A 26,167-nucleotide genomic window follows, 5' to 3' on the forward strand; every position below is an offset into this window, starting at 1 on the left:
AAGTCCTCTTCACTTTCAGCAAGCAAGGTTGTATCATCAGCATATTGCAGGTTGTTAATGAGTTTTCCACCAATCCTGACACCACGTTTTTCTTCATAGAACCCAGCTTCTCGTATTATTTGCTCAGCATACAAATTAAACAAGTATGGTGAAAGAGCACAACCCTATCGCACATCTTTCCCAATTTTAAAATATTCAGTGTTCCCATAAAATTAATAACAGATTCAATACTATACATCTGATATGTAGTTTGCTTTGTATTTGTGATGAGTGGGAAGGAACTATTTATGACATATTTTACCTTTGCAAATGAATGTGATAATTATTGATTCTTTCTTACCTTCAGTGTGTTTGTGAGCGAAAAGGATCATCACGTTGTCCAGTACTAGAATTGTTAATGTAATTCATTTTTCTTAAGGAAAAACAATTTTGATGTTCAAGTAGATCTAATAGTCAATATCACTTCTAAAATGCCTGTTTACCTTGTAAGTCTCTCACTGCACACTTAAAAAATTTTTTTCAAGTTCAGCCTTTAGGATAAGCAGAAATTGTCTTTAAGTGAAATTTTTGTTATTTTTCAGTTTTGCCTGGTTTCTAGTATTGTAATATTTTATTGTAAGAAAAGTACATCCATCTAGTGGTATCATGTGTTAGAAAGTATGTATACATTGTTGTTGTACAGTTCTATCGAGTAGATTCTGTCTCATACATTAGGTAGGATGTTATTTAACTACAAGGGTTTTCTGTATTGCCATCATAATGTTTTCTTTTGATTCTTCTAGTATTTTTATAAATATGTGGATTTGAGTATAGGAAGATTTATATTCAGATTTATGGGCTATACTATTTATTGTTGTTGTTGTAGTTAAGTGCCGTCAATTCAAGTGTGAAACATAGCAACCCTGTATAGGGTTTCCAAGGAACGACTGGTGGGTTTGATCTGCCGACCTTGTGGTTCAAACCAACCTTGCAATCAAATGATTATCCTATAGCGCCACACCACCAGGACTCCTATAAATATAGGCGATATTGTTGTCATTGTTGTTAAGTACTATTGAGTATGCCCCCTAAAGTTATAGGGATCCTGGTTTGGTGCTGTAAGATAAGCACTAGACTGCTAATCACAAAGTTGGTGGTTCAAACCCACTAGCTGCTCCTTGGAAAGTCTATCTGTATAGGGTCTCTTTGGGTCAGAACCAACTCAATGGCCCTTGACAACAAGAAGAAGATTATGTTTGAATTTGTAGGACCTCAGTGGGCCCTAGATGCATAGTTTGTACTGGACTACTAACTTCAATACTGACAGCTCAGACCATACAAGTAAGGCCTGAGGATCTGCTTGTTAAGATGCTAGCCGAGAAAACCTTACACATCCTTTCTACTCTCTGATACGTGGAGTCGCCATGAGTCAAAATGGACTTGGTGGCAGTGGGGTTGAGTTTCCTTTTTGGTTGATTTAACAGAAAGAGCATCACACTAGTGAGAACTATGAAATGAGCATTCAGGTAATGAGCATAGGAATTACTCGTGAAAAAATTTATTTTGTCTACAAGTAGAAGGGAGCCTTTGCTGTACTTTCAACCCATAGCTGGCAAAAATGAGAGTATTTTATCTGAGATGTTCAAAGAGAAGATGTTCAGAAGGAATGCTTTTTGTTAATTGAAATGGATATAAATTAGAATTCTTATTGACTCATGATTTGGATCCTAGAACATCACTTAGTAATGTTAGACTGTGAGATCTTCAAGGGCAAGAGTCATCTCTTACTGATGTTTAGTCTCAGAATTGAAAACACACACTCACACGCATATTCAAATACACAGGTGGTGCAATGAGTAAGCATTCAGTTATTAACTAAAAGGCTAGTGGTTCAAACTCATAGATACCTGGGATAGATATCTGCTTCTGATAGGTTAGTCATGGTCTTGAAAACCCGATGGAACATGTCTTTTTGGACACCTGGGATTGCCGTGACGTGGAATTGATCCAGTGGCAATCAACAATAATAGTACATAGAAACATAAACCCAAACCCACTGTAATTGAGTTGGTTCCAACACACAGTGACCCTATAGTACAGGGTAGAACTGCTCTGTAGGGTTTTCGAGGCTGTAAATCTTGAAGCAGACTGCCTCTTCTTTCTCCTGTGGAACGTGTTGTCAGTTTGGTTAGCAGCCCCATGCTTAACCCACTGCACCACCAGGGATCCTAATATATACATGAAGGGGTTCCAAAAAGTTCATTAATAAAGTCCACTATCTTTTAACTCCATCTTTCCATGTCCTTTTTTTTTTTTTTTTAACGTTATTGTGAATTGAGTGAGAGGTTACAGAGTAGATCATCAGTTTTACATTCAACAAATCCTAGACTTGACTTCAGTACAATGATTGCAATCCTCTCCATGTACCTTCACTAAACAGTATTTGTCTCTGTTTCCTTTAACTCTTTGCATTCTTCTCTGTGTCTCCTGTGACCTTCATCTTGCCTCTGCCAACTTCCCTCTTATGGCATATAGCCTGCCTGATCACCCAGGTTAATATATTAACAAAAACAACAGCACCCTCTAGCCCATGAATAATCCACCTCCTACCCTCCATAGTGAGGTTGGTCCAGGATCAGGCAATGTTTTGTTCTGCTGTGCATAAGGTCACTCTGGGTCGGTACTGACTCGATGGCACCTAACAACAACAACCCTCTGTAACCATCATAGAATATTTCATTTAGCAAGAAAATCTCTTCTTAAGTTTTTACAACAGTGGCTTCATCCAATATGTGTCCTTTTGTGATTGACTAACTTCACTGACCAAAGATGTCAGCTTGAGGGCTAAGGTGAGCCTGACCCGAGCCATGGTATTTCCAATAACCTCATGTGCATGTGAAAGTTGGAATAAGGAAGACCATAGGAGAATTGATGCATTTGAGTTATGGTGTTGGAAATAATGAAAGTACCATGGATTGCCAAAAGAACAGATCTAAATTGAAAGAAGCACAGTCAGAGTGCTCTTTGGAAACCAGGATGGCTAGACTTTGTCTCTCATACTTCATACATCTTACCAGGAGGGATCAGCCCCTGGAGAAGGATATCAAGTTTGGTAAAATGGAAGGGTTGGAGAAAAAGAGGATGCTCCCCCCTCAAGGAGATGGATTGGTGACAGCAGCAGTGGACTCTGGTATAGCGACAATTATGAGATTGGTCCAGGACCGGCAGTGTTTTGTTTTGTTGTGCATAGGGTTGCTGTGAGTCAGTACTGACTCTGTGGCACCCAACAACAACAGTAACAACAACTTCACTGGGAGTTCTGGTGTGGTGCTATAAGATAAGGACTGGACTGCTAACCTCAAAGCTGGTGGTTCAAACCTGCCAACCGCTCCTTGGAAACCCTATACAGGGATCACTATGTTTTGGGACTGACTCAGTAGCACTTAAAAACAACAACTTCACTTAGTATAATCTTCTACAGGGTCATCCATGTGTGTCTGTCACTACCAACCCAGCGCACTGAGGAAACAAGCTTGATCCTTGATATGAAAAATCCTTCTATTTTGGTTGAAATTTTGAGGACCTGCATCCATAAGTAAAGGTCCAGTTCATCAAATTGTAGCAATTTATGCTTGCCCACGATATTAAAGTTCTTTATCTTTATCTGGTTGCATTCTGGTCAGCTAGCAATCCAAGTTAGGTCACATGTGTACTATTTGCAAATTTCAAAGTTCTCACATGCCTCCCCCCACTTCAGACCAGCTAGCAGCTCCACCTTCTTCTCTAGACCCCAGTGACTAGGTCATTGTCCATGGGCTCAGGAGTTCACACATCTCCCTAAACTGCAGACCAGTAAGCCCTCCCTCTTCTCTCTCTCTTCTCAAGGTGTCAATGGAACATGGCCAAACTCAGCCCAGGCCTTCAGTGCTGCATTTCCCCCCTTACAGTGCCACAAGTAAAGCTAGGCAGTCACCAGCAAGCACACTAGACTGCTCGTGGGTTCCTTTTGAGTTTCAGTCTTAGAAGGGAGTTTTCCCAGATAGACTGACTTTTTTCTTGCCTTGATGGCTCCAAGGCAAACAGGTTTCTATCCTAACAGGAGATGACTCCTTTTAAACTGAGTTGGCAAACTAACCAACCCCCATGTTCGCATGCCATGCACCCTATTTGCATGGTCCATTCTAGTGTTATGCTATAGGATAGGCAATGGACTGCTAGCCACAAGGTGGCTGTTTCAAATCCATTAGCCACTCCTTGGAAGCCCTATACAGAGTCGCTGTTAGTCAGAAGTGACTCGATGGCACTTAACAATAACAACCTAATCATTTGGTAGGAGTTGCACAGTCCTGGTGTGGTGCTGTGGGTTAATGTGCTGGACTGCAAAGTCAGTTTGAATCACAAGGTTGGCAATTTAAGCTCACCAGTCGCTCCTCAGAAACCTTATACAGGGTCACTATGAGTCATAACTGAGTTGATGGCACTTAACAACAAAGCAGTAAAGACCATGGCTAGAAGAGACATACTAGGTAAATTTACTGTTGTTGTTCAGTGTTGTTTAGTTGGTTCAGACTCAGAGATACCTGATAATAGGGTTTCTGAGGAGTGGCTAGTAGGTTTGAACCACTGACCTTGTTAGCAGTACAGTGTGTATCCTATAGCTCCAAACCAGTATGTCAAATTTACTGTACCATAGAGGAAATGATGACATTCTAGAATGTCTTCTGTGTTGTTGTTGTTGTTGCTAAGTGCGTTTGAGTTGGTTCCGACTCATAGCATCCCTTTATAGGATTTCTGAGGAGTGGCTGGTGGGTTTGAACCATCAACCTTGCAGTTCAAACCAACCTCATGGGCCACTGCTTATCCTACAGTGCCAAAGAAAGTCTGCTATTATAGGTGTTCATTAAGTCATGCTTTTTGCCTTGTTAAACTTAGTTTTTCATTCATAACTTTTTGTTTAGTTATTTAATTATTGTGTAGTCTTAAAAATGTTGTTAAAGACATAGTTTCAAGTAAAGAATGGTTGTAGTGTGTTGTGGAGTCGGTACTGACTCATAGTGACTCTGCATAGGGTTTCTGAGATTGTGAATCTTTGTGGGAGCAGAAAGCCTCATCTTCTCCTGTGCATTGGTCAGTAGTTTCGAACTGCTGACCTTGAGGTTATTAGCCTGACTTGCAACCACTACCCAAGTAAAGAATACTTGAAGGATATGCTTAGACACCAGAAAGGACATGAAAAAAATTAAAGGAATATATATATTTTCCTGTGGGGAGATTTTAGGTTTCAACTTTTCCAAGTTTCTACTTTTGTTGTAAATGTATATTGGGGTGTTAGCAGTTGATAAAAGGAAAAGGTGAATGTTACATTAAAAGATGAATGAATTCATTTCACAAAGCCATTGTAACACTTAAATGGATGTTTATTCATTATTTACTTGATAAAACATTTCTTTAACACTTAAAATCTATGATAGATCATCAGAAATAAGTTAGTCTATAAAGTGTCATATTATAAAGATAAAAATTATGGTATTTACCATACTTCATTGTATAATTGATGTATTTCAGTTATAATCAGCAGCATTTGGTCCTAGAGGTACGTAAAATAAGAGGTATGTAACAATAGATGATGTGTTAGAGGTGATAAATAAAGTCTATTTATAAACATTTATTGCATTTTAATATCTTAAGTCTGTTTACCTGGTGCTTCCCCTAACACATAGTCTTACTAAATTGTTGTTATGTGCCGTCAAGTCCGTTGCGACCCTGTACAGGGTTTCCGAGGCTGTAAATCTTTACGGGAGCAGAAAGCCTCCTCTTTCTCATGCAGAGTGGCTGTTAGTTTCAAACTGCTGACCTTAAGGTTCGCAGCCCGATTCATAACCACTATGCTACCAGAGCTCCTTATGTGCTAATCAATAAACAACCGGTTCTCTCAAAATCATGTTTTAAGTATTTGAGTTGTAGAAATATTGTTTACAAATCGATATGTATAATTTTACCATAATGTATTAATAGCTTAGCCTAATTGACACAACTAATTTCTTTTTTATAGCTTATTACTTCTTTTCAGCAATTACAGTGTACCTTACAATTAGGAATTCATGTGTTGAATTTTCATTTCTGATTGGTGATGGCTGGAGTGTGTGTTTGATAAGAATTTGGCTTAAGATAAATTGATATGGTGCTTCTAACTCTCAATTATATGTCATATTAGCATAGACAATTATAATTCATGAATAGTTCACTAGCCTCTTATTAGTTATATTATGCAACTAGGTAGGGTATAGCAAAGTTATTCTGGTTTGCATCTTAAAGCTTCATGTTTCCTCTTTAGAGGAGATAGTAATAAGTAATAAAAAGTCAGAAATACAATCAAAGAGAACTGAAAGGCCTGAATAATCCACCAACTCAGTAATTGACTTCTGAGAAATAAAATATTGGCTGTGATTTCATGCATTGCTATTGAGCATTGTTTAGATTTAACTTTTGTTCTCTACTGATTGAATTAAAGTTGGAGGCCTAATGCTCTGTATCTCATTTCTAAACTCTTACCCTTTCCATCGTCTCTTATTGTGAACTCCTGAGATTCACACATGATAAAATAATGAGGAGGTGAAAATCAGAGTTAGAAAAAAGAGTGTGTATTTTAAATCTGCAGTCTCCGCAGAGAGAGAAAGGCAATGATAAGTTTTACGAATCAATAGAAATTGATGCTTTATGCCAAAGAAAACCTAAGATTTGAGTCCTGCCTTCCATACCATTACTATACAAATAAAAAGAAATCAATAGGCCCAGAACATAAGCTATTAAAAATTTACTTCCAGCAACTATTTTCAATGCTGAAGGCATTGTTTACTATTCTGACTCAGAAAATGAAGTGTAAGAAATACTAATTTAAAAATTATCTTTTAAATGTCCAGATCTTTTATATATTACAGTTTGAAATAAGATTAAATGTTAATTGTGGATTTTAAAATGACTCCTTCATTGTGTGAGGTCCTTAGGTGACACAAACAGCTTGCACTTGACTACTAACGTAAAGGTTGGTGGTTCGAACCTCTCTAGTGGCCTGGAAATGTGCTTCTGTAAAAGTTACAGCCAAGAAAATCTCCCAGTGCAATCCTGCTCTGTAATGCCTTGGTGACCATGAGTCAGAATCAACTCTATGGCAACGGGCTGGGTGTTTGCTTTTTATTTGTTTGTGAGGTTACTTAAGAAGTTTTAAAAGCCCCTTTTTAGAAAAAGATCTGTAGATAAATAATTATTAACAGACTGTGTCAGACCACATTGGACCAATTTCTCATCTCTTAGATAATCTGTTAGCTGTAACAGTAGGAGATGTGATCAAAAGGTTTTGAAATGAGAACGGAGTGTGAGTACAGGGGAATTGTCAGAACCAGTGAAGACAGTTCTTCACAAAGTTAACTAAGGAGGGGACTTGAAAACTGAGCATAAGAAGTTTGAACTTGAAGCTCATTTTGGAGTGTTAAGACTTAATTAGTGAGGTTTTAATAGGTTTCAGGTAGGGGTAAAATTAGTTAAAGCAGATATTTTTATAGAAACAAAGTGATTCTATGTCCCTATGTTTCAGTTCTGTACTTCTTTCTCACCAATGGTTCATGTACAGTCAGCAATGCTTACTTGACTATAGTCATCCAAGGTATTTTGTGGTACCCAAAGTGTTACAGGGAAGTATAACAAAATTTCTGAATGCCCTGGCTATTAGTGAAGTACCATTTATTAATGGTTATTACATAGCAGGTCAGTTTATGTGCAAGTCATAGCTGGCTTTCTCTAACTCCCTTTTTCTCTCATTGAAGAAAGCAAACCTGAATGGAAATGATAAGGGGAAAATGATAAATCTTTTTTGATTCATTAATTTATATACTTGTGTGCTTTGCTATTAATAGCAAACTACTTGGTATACTCGCATTATGATTGCTGTGCACTGTTACTATGTTGGACACTGCTTGATTTTATTATAATTAAGTCTCTATGATGAATGATCCTACAATAAATCATTTTCCTTGGTGGTATTTATGTCACATCTTTTATTCTACAGAATGTAGATCATTGTGTAGTGAATGGGAGGTGAAGAGGAAATGAGACACTAAATTCACCGTATTTCTTTTTTCATGCAATGAAACAAACTTCCCTCTATCTCTTTGTGTTTCAAGCATCTTTACAGAAAAATAAAAACAAATAGAAAAAATTGCAAACCAAGTAAATTGTATTTAGTCATCATGTGATGACTAAGGAGCAAAGATGATCAAAGAGGAGAGGTCTTGGCATTAAATAAGAGAGTTAAAATGTGTTTGAAGAGAAAACAGTTGTCGTGTTGTAACCTTATGCACAGCAGAATGAAACACTGCCCAATCCTGAGCCAACCTCACTGCTGTTGCCACGCTTGAGTCCATCGATGCTGCCACTTGGCCAGTCCATCTCGTTGGGGGGTCTTCCTCTTTTCCTCTGACCCTCCACCCTACCAAACATGATATCCTTCTCCAGTGACTGGTCCCTCCTTACAATGTGTCCGAAGTATGAGAGACAAAGTTTGGCCATCTTGGCCTCCAGGGAGCCTTCTGGCTGCACTTCTTCCAAAACGAATCTATTGGTTCTTTTGCCAGCCCATGGCACTTTCAGTATTCTCCAGCACGTTAACTCAAAAGCATCAGTTCTTCTATGATCTTCCTTATTCACTGTCTAGCTTTCGCATGCATATGAGGTTATCGAAAATACCATGGCTTAGGTCAGGCGCACCTTAGTCCTCAAGCTGACATCTTTGCTCTTCAACACTTTAAAAAGGTCTTGTGCAGCAGATTGGCCTAATGCAATACATTGTTTGATTTCTTGACTTCTGCTTCCATGAGTGTTGTTAGTTGATCCAAGAAGAATGAAGTCATTGACAACTTCAGTCTTTTCTCTGTTGATAAGAATGTTGTTTATTGGTCCAGGGGTGAGGATTTTTGTTTTCTTTACATTGAGATGTAATTCATACCAAAGGCTGTGCTCTTTGATCTTCATCAGTAAATGTTTAAATCCTCTTCACTTTCAGCAAGCAAGGTTGTAGCATCTGCATAGCACAGGTTGTTAATGAGTCTTCCTCCAATCCTGATGCCACGTTTTTCTTCATAGAACCCAGCTTCTTGGATTATTTGCTTAGCAAATTTGGTTGAATAAGTATGGTGAAAGAATACAACCCTGTCGCACAACTTTCTTAATTTTAAACCATTCAGTGTTCCCATGTTCTGTTCAAACAACTGCCTCTTGGTCCAGGTACAGATTCCTCATGAACACAACTAAGTGTTCTGGAATACTCATATTTCACAATGTTGTTCATAGCTTGTCATGATCCACACAATCAAAATCCTTTGTGTAGTCAATAAAGCACAGGTAAACATCTTTCTGATATTCTCTGCTTTCAGCCAAGATCTATCGGATATCAGCAATGATATCCCTCATTCCACAGCCTCTTCTGAATCCAGCTTGAACCTCTGGAAGTTCTCTGTCAATGTATGATTGTAGCCCTTTTTGTATTACCTTTAGCAAAACTTTACTCACATGGGATATCAAAGAGATTGTCCAATGATATCCACATTCCGTTGGTTTACCTCTCTTTGGAATGGGCACATGGATCTCTTCCAATCAGTTGTCCAGATATTTGTCTTCCAAGTTTCTTGGCAGAGATGAGTGAGTTCCTCCTATGCCGCCTCACTTTCTTGAAAGATTTCAATTTTTATTCCATCAATTCCTGGTGCCTTATTCTTCGCTAATTCCTTCAATGCACCTTGGACTTCCTCCTTCAGTACCATTGGCTTTTGATCATATGCTACCTCTTGAAATGGTTGAACATCAACCATTTCCTTTTGGTACAGTGACTCTGAGTATTCCTTCCATCTTGTCTTGATGCTTTCTGCATCATTCAATAATTTGCCCAGAGAATCTTTCAGTAACGAAAGTCGAGTCAAAACAGTAGAAATAATTAATTTATCTAAGGACAGTGTTATAGATTGAAATGTTCCCCAACCCCCCAAAACAATATGTGTTGAAGTTTTAACCCCTGTACCTGTATATATGATCCTATCTGAAAATATGGATTTCATTTTTGTGTCTTAATGAGAAGATAATGGAGTAGAATGTGTCCTAACCCAAATCTTTTTCAGTGCTACCTTATAAAAAGAGCAGGATAGACACACACCCAGAGGACAAGGTGGATGCATCAGGCCAAGAATGTCAGGCAGTGTCAGCAGTTACTGGAAGTTTAAAGGACAAGTAACCTTCCCCTAGAGCCGACACCCTGAATTCAAACTTCCAACCTGAACTGTAATGCATGGTCTATTCTTTAAAGTGCTACCTGTTTGCTAAGGTAGCACTAGATAACTCAGACAGACATCAGTCTTCTGTTTACTGCTGGACTATCACTTCCTAGCAGGGAAGCTGCTTTCCAGTTTAGCTGTATTCCGTTGTTGTTGTTGTTCTGTGCTGTGGAGTCGGTTCCGACTCATAGCGACCCTGTACAGGGTTTCCAAGGCTGTAAATCTTTACCGGAGCAGAAAGCCTCATCTTTCTCCTGCGGAACAGCTGGTAGTTTCGAACTGCTGACCCTGAGGTTCACAGCCCGATTCGTAACCACTTTAGGAGTTCCTTAAAAATCATAGAATTTGAAAACAAGGGAGGGCTTTACACATCACCAGTATGTCTTCCTCATTTTTTACATTTCTAGCAGTTTACTCATTGTAACCCTGTTACTGTCTTATCTTTTGAGTCCTCAGTAGTCTCTATCATAGAACTTAGAAGGTGTTGTATGAATATATAGTAAACTAAGTTAGATAATTTAGTCTGCATTAATATTAAACAAATATCATAAATAAAGCCTCATAATTCTTAGCAATCTTAGCAACTGATTGTCACAAGTGACTTTTTATTTATTTATTTTTACCTCTTTTCTCTAACCAGGTTTGCATCTGCTGGTGATGATGGAATTGTAGTTGTGTGGAATGCCCAGGTATGTGCTGATTTCTCAGAGGATTGTCTATTAAAGACATGATATGTATAGTTGAATATTCATTCATTCATTCATAAAGTGTAACCAGAAGATATGGGGTGGGGAGTCTCCAAATATTGATGGGAAAATGTAATGAAAAGATAGTGGAGTTTTTCCACCAACTTTTTGAATATCCCTTGAATCTCTATATCCCTGTATCCTAATTTAAGGTTAATTAATACTTGAAAAGAAGTACTTAAAGTACATCCATTTAAAATAGGGACTATTATTTCATGATAAAGAGAGTAATTTTTTTTTATTAGGATTTTGTTCTGAGAAACCAAAAGCTAAATGAAGACAATAAAGATTTTACTCTTAATTGAATAGATTTTAGGTTATCACCAGCTATATGCTGATTCTTAAAATTAATGAAATGTTTTATAGGCACATACATTTATTTCAGACTTTTATGTTAGCCACGTTTTCTCATGTTTGACTTAAATAACAACATAATAAAGACTTCTTTCAGCAAAAATATTTAAAGCGAAACCAAATTTATGAAACCTCCTAACCCTTTGTGTGGTGCTGTGGGTTAATGCGCTAGACTGCAACGCTGTCTGAAACGCAAGGTCGGCGGTTCAAGCTCACCAACCGCTCCTTAGAAATCCTATACAGGGTTGCTATGGGTCGGAACTGACTCAATGGCAATTAACAACAACAACCCTTTGATATTGAAAGTAGTATTCTCTTTGAAAGTTTATTTGTATTCTTTCTTGTGTTATCTGTAAGTGACTCTGTTTGAAAGTAGTTCTTTAACAGCACTTTCATCATGTTACTGAAGTTGCACAACTCAAAATAAGAAGCAGCTGCAAACGTTTATTAATAATTGGAACATAGGATGTCCTAATTATGACTCTAGGAAAATTGGAAGTTGTCAGAAATGAATTGGAATGATAAAGAGCTACGTTGTAGGCATTGGTGAGCTGAAATTGACTAGTATTGGCCATTTTGAATAAGACAGTTGTATGATTTACTGTGTCAGGAATGACAGACTGAAGAGGAATGGCATCAGATTCATCATCAAAAAGAGCATTTCAAGATTTATCTTGAAGAAAAATGCTGTCTATGATAGGAAAATATCCATATGCCTACCAGAAAGACCAGTTAATATCATTGTTTTTCAAATTTACGCACCAACCACTAAAGCCAGTGATGATGCAGTTGAAGAATTCAACCAATCTTCAGTCTGATATTGACCAAACATGCACTCAAAGATGCATTCATAACTACTGGTGATTGGAATGTAAAAGTTGGAAGCAGAGGAAAGATCCATAGTTGGAAAATAGACCAGGGTGATAGTGATGATGCATGATAGAATTTTGCAAGACCAGTGACTTATTTATTGCAAATACCTTTTTTTAGACAACGTAAAAGGCAATTAGTTGTCTTGGTGTGGTGCTGTAGGATAAGCATTGGACTGCTAACCACAAGGTCAGTGGTTCAAACCCACCAGCTGTTCCTTTGAAACCCTCTAAAGGGTTGCTGTGAGTTGGACCTGACTTGACATCACACAACAACCTACACATGGTTTTATTTAATAGCCTAAAAGATACATTATAGTAAGTCCTGAATAAGTAATTTAAAATGGAATGTATGTTGCATAGGGGCCTGTGAGTTGGAACTGAATTCACAGCACGTAACAAGTGGCATCATCGATGGACTCAAGTGTGGTAACAGTAGTGAGGTTAGCCCAGGATCGGGCAGTGTTTCGTTCTGCTGTGCATAAGTCGCTATGAGTCGGAACTGACCTGATGGCACCTAACAGCAACAACAGTAGCAATACACAGTTTATACCTTGTAATTCATAATGTCATGTAAGATTTTTAAAATTGTGATTGTGAGCCTGTTAATATTTGTATTTATATTTCAGACAGGAGAAAAACTTCTGGAACTCAGTGGCCACACTCAGAAGATAACTGCTATTATTCCATTTCCTTCCTTGGAATCTTTTGAAGGAAAAAATCAACAGATTTTGACAGCCTCTGCTGATAGAACAGTAATTATATCCTGAAATCTGGGATAGTATGAAATAACTGTAGTGACCCAAGGGGCCTGTGTATATATCCCTGTTACAGTAAAAATGGCTGTTTTAGCCTTTATAACACACTTTAAAAAAGTATTCTGCTTCTGGAGAGGGATAGATCAGAAATAGCAGGTTACAGTTTATTGATAGTCACCTTATGACTAATGTCATTTTTCCCAGAGTTACTATTACATCAAATTACGTAAAATGGAAGAAATGAGAGAAGATAGGCTTAAAAATATTTATTTTATGATCTCAATAAAATGCTTTTTTATTTCAGGAAGACAAAAATGAATTAGACTAGAGAGTAATCAGTATTTTTCTGTTCTTAACAATCTTTCCCCTGTACTTTTAGGTTAAAATGAAAATATAACAGTAATACCAAGGTTGTATATAGCAACCGTTATTCTAAGTGTTTTATATATTAGCCCATTGCCTTAATTCTCTAGTGCTGCTATAGTAGAACTAGTACAAGTGATGGATTTGTCAAACAGATGTATTGTCTCACAGTTCAGGGTGCTAGAACTTCAGGGTCAGAGTACCAGCTCCACGGGAAAGCTGTCTCTATTTGTCGGTTCCAGGAAAGGCCCTGCATCATTTCAGTATCTGTAGAGCTGGCATTCCTTGGCAATCTCCAGGTATCTTGGCATCAATCCCAGGTAGCTAAACCCATTGTCATCACATTGATTTCACTTCATCGTGACTAGATAGCACAGAGTAGAACTGGCTCTTTTCGTTTCCAACACTGTAATTTTTACAAGAGCAGACTGCTACATCTTTCTCCTGGAGTGGCTGCTGGGGTTGAACCTTTGGTTTAGCAGTAAGCACTTAAACACTGTGCAACTAGAGTTCGATGCTGGGACAGTATCAATATACATTATGCTTATAGATTATAATTCAGTCATTTCCTTTGTTGAGTGACTTTGCTAGTTTAAACTAAAAATCTGGGCTGCTTATTTGACAGTTTTTGACCAGATGAATTCTAAATTTACCCTGCTTGAGGCTTCGCTATTAGCCAGTTTTCTTAATTAAATGCTGAGGGTTTGGTTTTTAATTTTTGTCAAGTGATTTGTCTTCAAGAGCCCAGGTTCTTACTGCCATTGAGTCAATTCTGACTTACAGCAGTGTTGTAAATCTTTACAGACACAGAGAGCCTCAAATCTCTTCCCCAGAGTGACTTGAACTGCAGACCTTGTAGTTGGCAGCCAGGTGCTTATCCTTACAGCGCCACCAGGACACTTGATGAGCCCAGGCTACTGATGATCAAATATTCAGTAATTTTCAAATAGACTGATGTGACAGTATAGGATAAAGCACTGGATTGCTAGCCACAAGGTTGGCAGTTCAAACTCTCCAGCTGCTCCTTGGAAATCCTATACAGGGTCACTATGAGTTGGAACTGACTCAATAGTACAACAACAATAGTGAAAAGACTGTGAGATAATACATTTTAGCAAATTCAAGACCAGAAAATATTGTTTCAGTGACTGGGTGTACTTTTTCTGTGCCTTCAGTTTGTTTGATATATTTATTACATACATTATCTAAGGCAGTGGACATAGTAAGGTTAAGTAGTTTATAAAATTGGTTTTATTTTGTGTGAATAAGTAAAAATAATGTGTTCTAGACATGATGTGAAATGCATTTCTTTCCATAGAAAATGGTGTAAAAAGTTTGAAAAGGATTATGCTGCTTAACATTTTATGAGTAGTCTTCTAATTAAATTAAATGTGGATAATATGGTAATATGGTAATTGTAATACACTTATTACTGTCTTCTTTGAAGTAGGATCACAGTAAAATCATGTCAAGCAATTTGTAGAGACTTCAACAATTATTAGTAGATACGATAGCTACCCACACAATGTTTGTTAGATTATGGAAGACTACTTTGAAGAAAATCAACCTTGATATTTTAATGTAAGTATAGATTTAGTACCTAGATCTGCTTATTCTCTTAGCATTTCGAAATAGTTGGGTGGTCAAGTTCCCCTCAAACTTATCTTAGTTCAGAAGTCTTCTAAGTTGATGCTTATCATATGAGTTAATTTTTATAGTAGTATAAACACGATATATTTTATTCTTTATTTGAAGATTTTTCTAACTAAAAGTGTAACATTTGAGATTTTGTGGTTAGAAAACTTATCTCCTAATAAAGATTTTAAAATTCTGCTTTGACAGTATTCCTTAACCTAACTTTAGGTGTGGGATTGTGACACTGGCAGACCAGTTCAGAGAGTGTCGTGCTTCCAGTCTACTGTAAAGGTAACATCTTAAACACCAAGAGTTTGTTTGTGGATTAGGTTTTTGTTTCTAAAACCTGATTGGGGTATTGGTTGGAATTACCTTTGTAAGTTATAAAAACTATTTCTTTCACTTGCACTTATAGTTATTGGATTCTTCTTGGACTGGGTTTTCAAGACCACATTTATATGAAGTGCTAGAATGTAGAGCGTTTGAAAGTGAAATTACAGCAAGCTAAGGAAAAATGTACTTGGCTTTTACTGTAATGTGAGATGAATTGGCACAGTGTCAGCAACAAGGGGCTCAAACATAATGACAGTTGTGTGGATTTCACAGAACCGGGTAGTGCTTCATTCTGTTATATGGGTCACTATGGCACCAAACTCATTGGCACCTAGCAACATTTCCAAATCTAAAATAGTTGAAATCTAAAAGACAAGAAGTATTGGTAAGAACAATATCATAATATCACATGCAAGGAAAAGTTTCTAAAGGTCATTCAAAAATGGCTATAACCATACATTTACAGAGAACTTCCAGAGGTCCAAGCTTAATTCAGAAGTAAATGTGGAATGAGAGATATCATTTTAGATGTCAGATGGATCTTGTCTAAAAGCAGAGAATATCAGAAAGATGTTTACCTGTGCTTTATTGACTATGCACAGACTTTCTATTGTGTGGATCATGACAAGCTTTGGATAACATTACAGAGAACGAGTATTCAGGAATGCTTAATTATGCTCATGAGGGTCCTGTACATAGACCAAGAGGCAGTTGTTTGAACAGAAAAAGGGAACACTGAATGGATTAAAATTAGGAAAGGTATGCACCAGAGTTGTATTCTTTCACCATACTTATTCAACTTGTATGCTGGCTGAGCAAATAATCTGAGAAGCTGGGTTATATAAATAAAAAGATGGTGTCAGTGTTGGAGGAAGATTCATTAACAACCTGTGATATGCATGTGATAACAACCTTGCTTGCTAAAAGTGAAGAGAACTTAAAATTATGATGAAGATCAGAGACCACAGCCTTGTTTGTATCTCAGTGTAAAGAAAACAGAAATCTTCACCAGTGGACCAATAAATAACATCAAGATAAATTAAGAAAAGATTGAAGTTGTCAAAGATTTCTTCTTGCGTGGGTCCACCATCAGCGCTCATGGAAGCAGCAGTCAAGAAATCGAATCTGCTGCATGAAACCTCTTTACAGTGTTCAAGAACAAAGATGTCAGCTTGAGGCCTAAGGTACGCCTGGCCCCAAGCCATGGTATTTTCAATAACCTCATATGCATGTGAAAGTTGGACAGGGAATAAGGAAGACAGTAGAAGAATGGAAGCATTTGGGTTATGGTGTTGGAGGAGAATAATCAGAAGGGACCGCTCCTTGGAGAACGACATTATGCTTGTTAAAGTGAAGGGTCAGCGAAAAAGGAAGATGCCATGAGAATGGATTGCCATAGTGACAGCAGCAGCAATGGGCCTAGAGGCACTGTAGCAATGGTTGTGAGGTTGGCTCAGAACTGGGCAGTGTCGTTCTGTTGTGCTTAAGGCAGCTATGAGTCAGAACCAAGTCGACGGCACCTAACAACAACAATCCCGGCTTGTAAGGAGCATTTTGACTGTACTTCTTCAATGCAGATTTGTTTGTTCCTCTGGCAGTCCTCCTTGCTACTTTCATAATTCATATGCATCTATTCTTCTGTAGTCTTCCTTATTCATTGTTCAACTTTCATATGCATGAGGCTATTGAAAATACCTTGGCTTGGGTCAGGGCACCTTAACCCTCAAACTGACATCTTTTTTCTTGAACATTTAATATGGTAGTTCTTGTGCAGCAGATTTGTCTAACGGACATTTGTAATCTATGTCATATATTTAATTTGTATCTAAAAAGGGATTTATTTTAAGTACTGTGTATTGGTGGTAGTGGTGTTTAGTGTTGTCAAGTCTGTTCAGACTCATAGCAACCTTGTAACAGAGTTTCCAAGTTGCAGCTGATGGGCTTGAAATGCCGTCCTTTTGGTTAGCACCTCAGTGCTTCTCTACAGTGCCACAACAGGTAAGTCATCTATTATTGAGTAACAACTTCTCTGAAAACTAAATGGCTTTTAGCAAGAAACATCCTTATCTCACGGTGTTTGTAGTTGGGAGTCAAAAAGTGGCTTAACTGGGTGGTTTTGATTTAGTGTCTCTCATGAGGTTATTGCCATCTGAAGGCTTGAATGGGGCTAGTGGATCTAATTTTCAGGGTACTCACTTACATGGGAGCGCAGTGACTTCATTCATATGATGAGCACTGGACTACTAACCACAAGGTCTGTGGTTCAAGCCCACCAGCATCTCAGTGGGAGAATGATGAGGTTTTTGCTCCCTTGAAGATCTTAAGCCTGGAAAACCTGAGTTGTAACTGTCTCCACAGCACTTAACACTGCCAACAACAACTACCAACAACAACTAACATGCTTGGAAAATTACTGCTGGCTGCTGCTTGGAGTCCATGTCTTCACTGTAGAGCTAATGAGCTAGAAGAGTATAAGGAGGGAGCCAGCGGTCTCTTATCATCTAATGTTGAAGTCACACTCATTCCCTTCTACCACTTTCCATTTATTAGAAGTTATAGAGTCCTTACTCAGTTCTACTTGAAAAAGGAGAGTTTCAGAGACTTTGTGGGTATATTTTTAAGTTACCAAAATAATAAATGAATGCTTGTGTTTTTAAGCTGATCTATCTTTTAAATCAATTTTTCAGTGTTTAACAGTTCTTCAGAGACTAGATGTTTGGCTCTCTGGTGGAAATGACCTGTGTGTATGGAACCGAGAATTAGATCTCCTGTGTAGGACTGGTCACCTTTCTGATACAGGTAAAACACAAATCTAGGTAATTGTGAACTATATCTAATTGACTCTAAAAGACACTGTGAGTTTTCAAAGAGACTTTCTGTGAATACAAAGTTCAATATAGGAGATTTATTGTGCTAAAGATAACATGTAGCCACATTTCTTCAGTTCAGGTTTAAGGCTTGTGTAAAATCCCAAATTGGGAAGAGACCTTTCTCCAGCACACCCCCTCTGCTTTTGGCCTCTTCTTCCCTTCTACCAGAATTTCTTAAAAGTGATGAAGAACAACTGTTTCTATGAGCCCTTGGTCCATGTTGTGAGCTGCTTGATGAGCATGTGGACCCCTGTGTGACTTCACAGTACCATTTCCCTCATTGTGGGGTCATTGGCCTTTGATTAGATTCTTTAAGGATAACCTCATTTTGCTTCATATTTGTGCAAATTTACTAACAAAATTCTATTTCCTCAGAATTCTGTTGACTTAGGTTTTTGGCTTTACTAGATACCAAGGATCTTAAAAATAAAAATTAAAATCTATTTTGAGGATAAAAATATTTAAACATAAATGAGTACATTAAAATGGTGGGAGCCTTGATTTCATGTTTCATTATTAAATCGTTTTGTTTCTTAAAAGTAATGAAATGGTCTGTGGAACCGAATATTATTATACATATTGTTGATGTTTTAGAGGTACTAGGAGCCCTGAGTTGAATTTACAGTTCACTGTTGGAACTAGCTCAGTTCCACATTGATAATATAAAATATCAGAAAATTAATGGCATGTTTTAGCAAAAATTCATCAAATCCTAGGATTTATGATGTACTTCTCAGTTCATCATTTGATTACTAATCTGCTTGAATCTAGAATATAGCCTACTGTTTACTTTTATCATGAGTTGTTGCCAGGTGCAACAAGTCGAGTTGGTTCCAACTCAGAGACCATGTATAGGGTTTTTGAGGAGCAGCTGGTAGGTTTGAACTGCCAACCTTTTAGTTTGCCAGCCAATGCTTACCTTACAGCGCCACACAAGGAGTCTAAGTAACACTTTATTTACATGTACATTTTTTTCTGTTTCTCACACTAACCTGTTGTTGTTGTTAAGTGTTGTCAAGTCAGTTCTGACTCATAGCCACCCTGTATTGGGTTTTCGAGGAGCAGCTGGTGGGTTTGAATCACCAACCTTGATGCTAGCAGTCCAGTGCTTATTATAATGCCACACCAGGACTCCACACGAACCTGTAGTTATATTGTAAAGTATTGAAATAAGGGCTAAAAGAATCTTTTATATGTTAATGAAAATAACCAACTATTACTGCTTTGTCCTTTATTTTTAAGAGCTGTCTTTGAGTTGTTGTTGTTGTCAAGTGCCGTCAAGTCGATTCCGACCCACAGTGACCCTGTATAGGGTTTCCAAGGAGCAGCTGGTGCGCTTGAACTGCCAACCTTGCAGTTCAGACGGCTTTGCAGTCTGGCGCATTAACCCACAGTGCCACACCAGGACTCCTTGTCTTTGAGTATTATACATTAAATAATAAAGTATTGTCCTGTTTATTGGACTTTTTCAAGAGATAGCAGAAACTTTTGAAGAAATTTGTTGGAGAGCTTTAAAAGATTATAGTCCAGCATTGGTGAGCTGTTGGTGATACTGGTTTTCTAAATTACAGAAAGTTAGTTAACAGTACTGTACGATCTCTGTCTCATGATGCTCCTTACATAAACTTCATGATGTTCTGCTTGATTTATGGGCTAGCAAGGTCTTAAAGGGCATTTATTCAGCATTTGGAAATAAGCAAAGCTGATCTTAGTCAATATAATGCAATAGAAAGACCCTCTGAACTTAAAGACAGGACATCCATGCCCTTTCTAGCAATTCTGAGTTTTAAATTGCTACTTTTGGATTATTTGGTTTCCATTGTTTTCTCTTCAGAAACAATACTGTATTTTTACACAGATAAAGTGTGCTTCATATGGGTATGTTTTTGCAAACCACATAACCCCCGACACAGATTAGTTTCTTATGCACATTACATGTATGTGCGCAGTAGTTATGTGGGTATGTTATATGCACAAAATATGATGAATATTTTAGAACAAGGTGTGTTCTTTGAAATGGTCTCCTCTTCTCTCCTGTGTCCTCCACCGCCTTCTCTACTTCCCCGACTTCTTTATCACCAGTGGGGGAATAATTATGAAACATACTGTTAAAGTAAACAAATGTCGAGCAAACATTATGTCAGGAAATAGTTCATAAGTCACAATAGTCCTCGATGGCACTTAACAACAACAATATGTTCACATATAGATTATGTTAAAATAAAATCTAAATTGTGTATATTATAAATTGAATCTATATAAATTGCATATATATTGCAATGGAAAATTAACTGATAGTTTAATGAACAGGTTTTTGAGTTTGTGTTTTTTTTTTTTTTTTCCAACACAGAGGGTGGTTCTAAATCTAATATATCAACTCTGATTTGACAAAAGAAATAATTGTAACATCTTATAGAAGTTACGTTGTTGTTGTTAAGTGTCATTGAGTTGGTTCAGACCCATAGCGATCCTGTAGAGGATTCCAAGGAGGAGTTGGTGAGCTTGAACTGCCAGTTTTGCGCTTCAGAACAACTTTGCAATGCAGAACACAGCGCCACACCAGAACTCTACTATAGGAATTATGGTTACCCTAAAATGATTTCATGACTGAGTTATAAAAAGATGCTCAGAACTCTATAATTAAGTAAATGAATTGTGTTGAAATGCTGAATCTGATTATTTTAGAACTAGGAGGAATTTTATAAATACACTGATTATTATCTAACTTCTTTCATTGCAAGTGCTCGGCGTTCTTAACTTTACATTGAGGAAAACTCTAGTTTCATAGCTGGAGACTGTACATCTGATTTAAGCTAGCTGGTTTTAAATGAGTAATGGTAATTATCTTAATGGATCCCTGATAAGTAAGTGTGACTAAATATACCACTTTACCACAATAGTGAAAATCTTCAAAGAGCATATCCTACTATTCATACATCGGGAATGCCTTCCAAAGGACTCAAACCTAGTTTTCACACAATCGTTTTTCTTGTATATGCAAGCAAGGAAGAGCACATATGTAGCAGGCATAAACTTTGTGTATTTTATTGTTACCACCCCCCTTTATGGGCATGTTGACATAAAACTGAGAATTTTTCGGTTTTGATGTAATCAGTAAATCTTTGCTTTCTGTTTTGTTGAAGGGATTAGTGCTCTGATTGAAATACCCAACAACTGTGTTGTAGCAGCAGTTGGTAAAGAACTGAGTGAGTATTATTCTTTTTTTCTTCTCAAATTTTGAGCTAGTGTAATTATGAGCTAGGCTAATTTGTTTTATAGTGAAGGGATATTCTGCCCCTCCTTCAGTCTTGGCTTCCTGGAACTGTTGAAATAATATGGAGACTGAAATATTTTTAGGATGATAGGTCAGTTTTTTGTACACCCACTCTTAATAACATGATTAAATTCCAAAGACTAGGTCATTCTGTGAAAATTGGCCTTATTTTAAATTGTATGATCACCTAAGATCACGAAATGGATCTTAGTAGTCACATCATTGCACAGCTGCCCAAACTATATCACTACATTACATAGCTGCCAAATTACATCATCGTGTAACCTCCAAACTACTGAGAATCGTGCCCAACTATGTTGCCGCATAACCTTAACCATCACAGCCATCGTTGCACTTGTATCATACTTGAGCATTCTTTACTGCCAAATTTGGGACATTAATGTGCAAAGTAGTTGTACAGTGGATATCATACTATGATCATAAATGTGAAATATCAGTCAGTGTGAGAGTTGTTAAGTGAGGCGTAGATGTACTGCACTTTTTTAAACATAAACCAAGAGAGCAAGCTGACTGCTGTATAGGTGGCCACCCCACTCCTCTGGTGCCAGAGAGAACCATTTATACCCCACAACCCTCTTCCTTGTTCAATAATCATAGACTCAGCAAAAATTATTACCACATGGAATAACAGCATTCTGGAAACGAAAAGTGTGTATGTGGGGGAGGGCAGGGTGGTGTAGAGAGGCTGGAGAAGTATTATTTGGGGAAGTTACTAAAGCAGGAACTGGGACATTTTTGCCTCAAGAAACCGGAGTGGGTCCGATTTCTGTAGGGGGAGGTTTATGCCATTTCCCCCAGAGGAGAAGGACAGCAAACTCCTAGAGAAAGCTGCTGTGTTCACTGCCTTATCAATGGAATTTAAGGACTTACAAGTGATACTGTAAGCACACTTTTGGTAAGCTGCTTTCTCTGGAAGATTTTTTCCTTACGTAGCTTGATGCTGTGCTACTTTTTCTAGAGATCTTCCCTGGGGTTTACTGTGACTGTTGGCATATATGTGAATGTGGGATAAGAGATAATTGTTCACCATTTGCTAATTTCTGTCCATAGGCTGTACTGATTAAAGGCAAGTTTCTCTTTCTTCAACTGACCTTTGCATATGTAATCGTGTCTGAGAAGTACTTTTCTAGACCTTGTGCTTGGTTCTCTTTTCATAAAGTAATTTCTAAAGGTATACTTTTGTGTTCAGTTTTTTTCTTTCATTGAAGAAACTGAGTTTTCATGTATTCTCCATTGTAGCTGGAAGAAATCTATACCCTTCTCCTTGCCTTTCTTCCCTTCCAACTGATCAGTTATTCCTTATTATACTGACCCTTTAACTCAGTGTTTCTCAAATGTTAGTGTGCGTTAGAATCAACTGATGGGCTTGTTGAAACACCAGTTACTCGCACCAGCCTCGAGTTTTCAGTTCAGTAGTTCTGGAATGAGGCCTGAGATTCTTTATTTCCAAGTTACTTGGTGATGCTAAGGTGCTGATTCAGGGGCCACATTTTGAGGACTGCTCTAAATGTTTTCCTCTTCCCTCTAATCTCACTACCATTCCTCTATTCAGATTCTCATTCTGTCTTGGCTTGTTGGCTGCAGTACCATCCTAACTTTTCTCTTTTCCATTGGTTTAATGTTTCTCAGTTGTCTTCTCCAGTAGATGCCAAAAGGATCTATCTAAAATTCAGGCTACTTCCCTCTTAAAAGATTTAGTGACTTCTTTTTGTAGTTACTCCTAGATTCAACTTTTGCAACTTTCAGGACAAAATTAAACAACTTTTGGAAATCAGCATAGAGTTACTAGATTTTTATGTTTCTAAGTTAAATATGTTTTGCTAAGTAAAAACATAGACTAAGAGGCAGTTGTTCGAACAGAACAAGGGGACACTGATTATTTTAAAAACAAGAGAGATGTGTGTCAGGCTTGTATTCTTTCATCATACTTACTCAGTCTGTATGCTGAGAAATAATCTGAGAAGGCAGATTATATGAAGAAGAATTTGGGATCAGGATTGGAGGAAGACCTATTAACAACTTTTGATATACAGATGATACAATCTTGTTTTCTGAAAGTGAAGAAAACTTAAAATACTTACTGAGGAAGATCAAAGACCACCACCTTTGGTAAGGGTTGCACCTCAATGTGAAAACAAAGTCTCACCACCAGAAGAGTAAATAACATCCTGTTAACTGGAGAAAAGATCCAAGTAGTTAAAAGACTTCATTTTGCTTGCATCCACCTTCAACACTCATGGAAAAAGCCTTCAAGAAATCAATGCTGTATTGCATTAGGCAGATCTGCTACTCAAGACCTCTTGTTGAAGAACGAAGACATCAGTTTGAGGACTAATGTGTACCTGACCCAAGCCATGGTCATTTTCAACAGCCTCATGTGCATGTGAAAGTTGGACAGGGAACAAGGAAGACAATAGAAGAACTGATGCATTTGAGTTATGGTGTTGTAGGAGAGTATTAAAAGTATAATGGACTGCCAAATGAACAAACAAACATATGTTGCAAAAAGTACAGCCAGAATGCTCCTTTGAAGGTGACCCTTTGTCTCCCATTACTTCAGATATATTAATCAGAAGTGACCAGTACTTGGAGAAGGACATCATGCTTGGTAAAGTTGAGGGTCAGCAAAAAAGAGGAAGACCCCAAATGAGAAGGATTTTTTTAAAGGCATTTTACATTATGCTTAGTTTTATCATAAAATAAATGAATACCACATCTTCATGCAATTAATGTGTGCATTGTACATGGTTTGAGAATAATAAAATACTCTTATGCATCCGTTTCTTATGTACTATGGTCTTTATACTACCAGTCATCTGTTACTTTACCACACTGTGGTCACTTACATGTTGCAGTGAGTCTAGAAACTCTGCCACTGGTGACTTAAATACCAGCAGGTCATCCATGGTGGACTGGTTTCAGATGTGCTTCCAGACTAGGAGAGACTATGAAGGAGAAACGGACTGCTTCCGAATATTTAGTCACTGAAAACCTTATGAATAGCAGTGGAACACTGTCAGATGTCATATGACGAAGAACAGCAGAATATTGTCAGTTACAGTGCCAGAAGATAAACCCCTTGGGTTGAAAGAAATATGACTGGGGAAGAGCTGCCTCCTCCAAGTCCAGTTGACCACGATGACGCTAACAGAGTAAAGCTTTTGCTGATGGGGTACAACTCAAAGTGAGAAGAAACATGTAAATATCCATTGATAATTGGAACATGGAATATGCAAAGCACAGATCTGGTAAAAATGTAATGTGTCACAAATGAAATGGCATGCATAAGCATTGATCTCGTAGGCTTTAGTGAGCTGAAATGGACTGGTAATGGTGGTTTTGAATCTGTGGACCACATGGTTTACTGTGCTGGGAGTGAAAACTTGAAGAGAAATAGCGTTACATTTATCATCTAAAAGAACATTTCAAGATCAATCTTAAACTACTATGCTGTGATGAATAACATCCATATACCTACAAGGAAGATCAGTTAATGCAATTATTATTTAAAATTATGCACCAACCACTAAAGTCAGTAATAATGAAATTGAAAAATTCAACCAACTTCTTCAATTGCTCATATGCAAATTCAGAATGAAAATGAAGAAAATGAAGACCAGTCCACGAGAGCCAAAATATGACCTTGAATATATCCCATTTGAATTTAGAGGTCATCTGAAGAACAGATTTGATATATTAAACACTAAAGAACAAAGACGAGAGAGGAGTTGTGGGATGGCATCAAGAATATCATACAGGAAGAATGCAAAAAGTCATTAAGAAAACAATAAAAAATGAAAAGATCAAAGTGGATGTCAGAAGAGACACTGAAACTTGCTTTCCAGCATAGAGATGCTGAAGCAACTGGAAGAAATGAGGTGGTCCAAGAGCTGAACAGAAAATTTCAAAGATCAGATCTAGAAGACAAAGTCAAATTATTACAACGAAATGTGAAAAGATCTGGAATCAGAACATCAAAAGGGAAGAATACGCTCAGCATTTCTCAGACTGAGAGAACTGAAGTAAAAATTCAAGCTTCGACCTTCATTATTGAAGAATTCTTTGGGCAAATTATTGAATGATGCAGAAAGCATTAAAAGAAGATGGAAGGAATACATAGAGCCACTGTACCAAAAGGAAATGGTAGATGTTCAACTGTTTCAAGAGGTAACATATGATCAAGAGCCAGTAATACTGAAGGAAGAAGTCTAAAGTGCATTGAAGGAATTGGCAAAGAACAAGGCACCAGGAATTGATTGAATAAAAATTGAAATCTTTCAAGAAAGTGAGGTGGCACAGGAGGAACTCACTCATCTTTGCCAAGAAATTTGGAAGACAACTATCTGGCCGACTGATTGGAAGAGATCTGTATTTGTGCCAATTCCAAAGAGAGGTGACCCAACGGAATGCAGAAATCATCAGACTATCCCTTTGATATCCCAAGCAAGTAAAAGTTTCACTAAAGTTAATACAGAAACGGCTGCAAGCATACATTGACAGAGAACTTCCAGAGATTCAAGCCAGATTCAGAAGAGGACGTAGAATGAGGGAAATCATTGCTGATGTCTGATGGATCTTGTCTGAAAGCAGAGAATGCCAGAAAGATGTTTACCTGTGCTTTATTGACTATGCAAAGGCTTTCGATATGT

At 37.6% G+C, this 26,167-nt stretch overlaps 1 protein-coding gene across 1 annotated transcript in view; it reads left to right on the top strand.

Moving 5' to 3' along the window:
* WDR41 (WD repeat domain 41) overlaps positions 1 to 26,167 on the top strand; it is an 89,907-nt gene that overhangs the window by 34,097 nt on the left and 29,643 nt on the right. Inside the window, exons 3-7 of the mRNA XM_006873282.1 lie at positions 10,936 to 10,984; positions 12,894 to 13,025; positions 15,249 to 15,311; positions 18,041 to 18,152; positions 21,367 to 21,429. Coding sequence (XP_006873344.1) covers positions 10,936 to 10,984; positions 12,894 to 13,025; positions 15,249 to 15,311; positions 18,041 to 18,152; positions 21,367 to 21,429 — 419 coding nt within the window. The remainder of the gene's footprint in view (positions 1 to 10,935; positions 10,985 to 12,893; positions 13,026 to 15,248; positions 15,312 to 18,040; positions 18,153 to 21,366; positions 21,430 to 26,167) is intronic.

This window comes from Chrysochloris asiatica, unplaced genomic scaffold (genome assembly GCF_000296735.1).
Source record: "Chrysochloris asiatica unplaced genomic scaffold, ChrAsi1.0 scaffold00234, whole genome shotgun sequence".
Lineage (NCBI taxonomy): Eukaryota > Metazoa > Chordata > Mammalia > Afrosoricida > Chrysochloridae > Chrysochloris > Chrysochloris asiatica.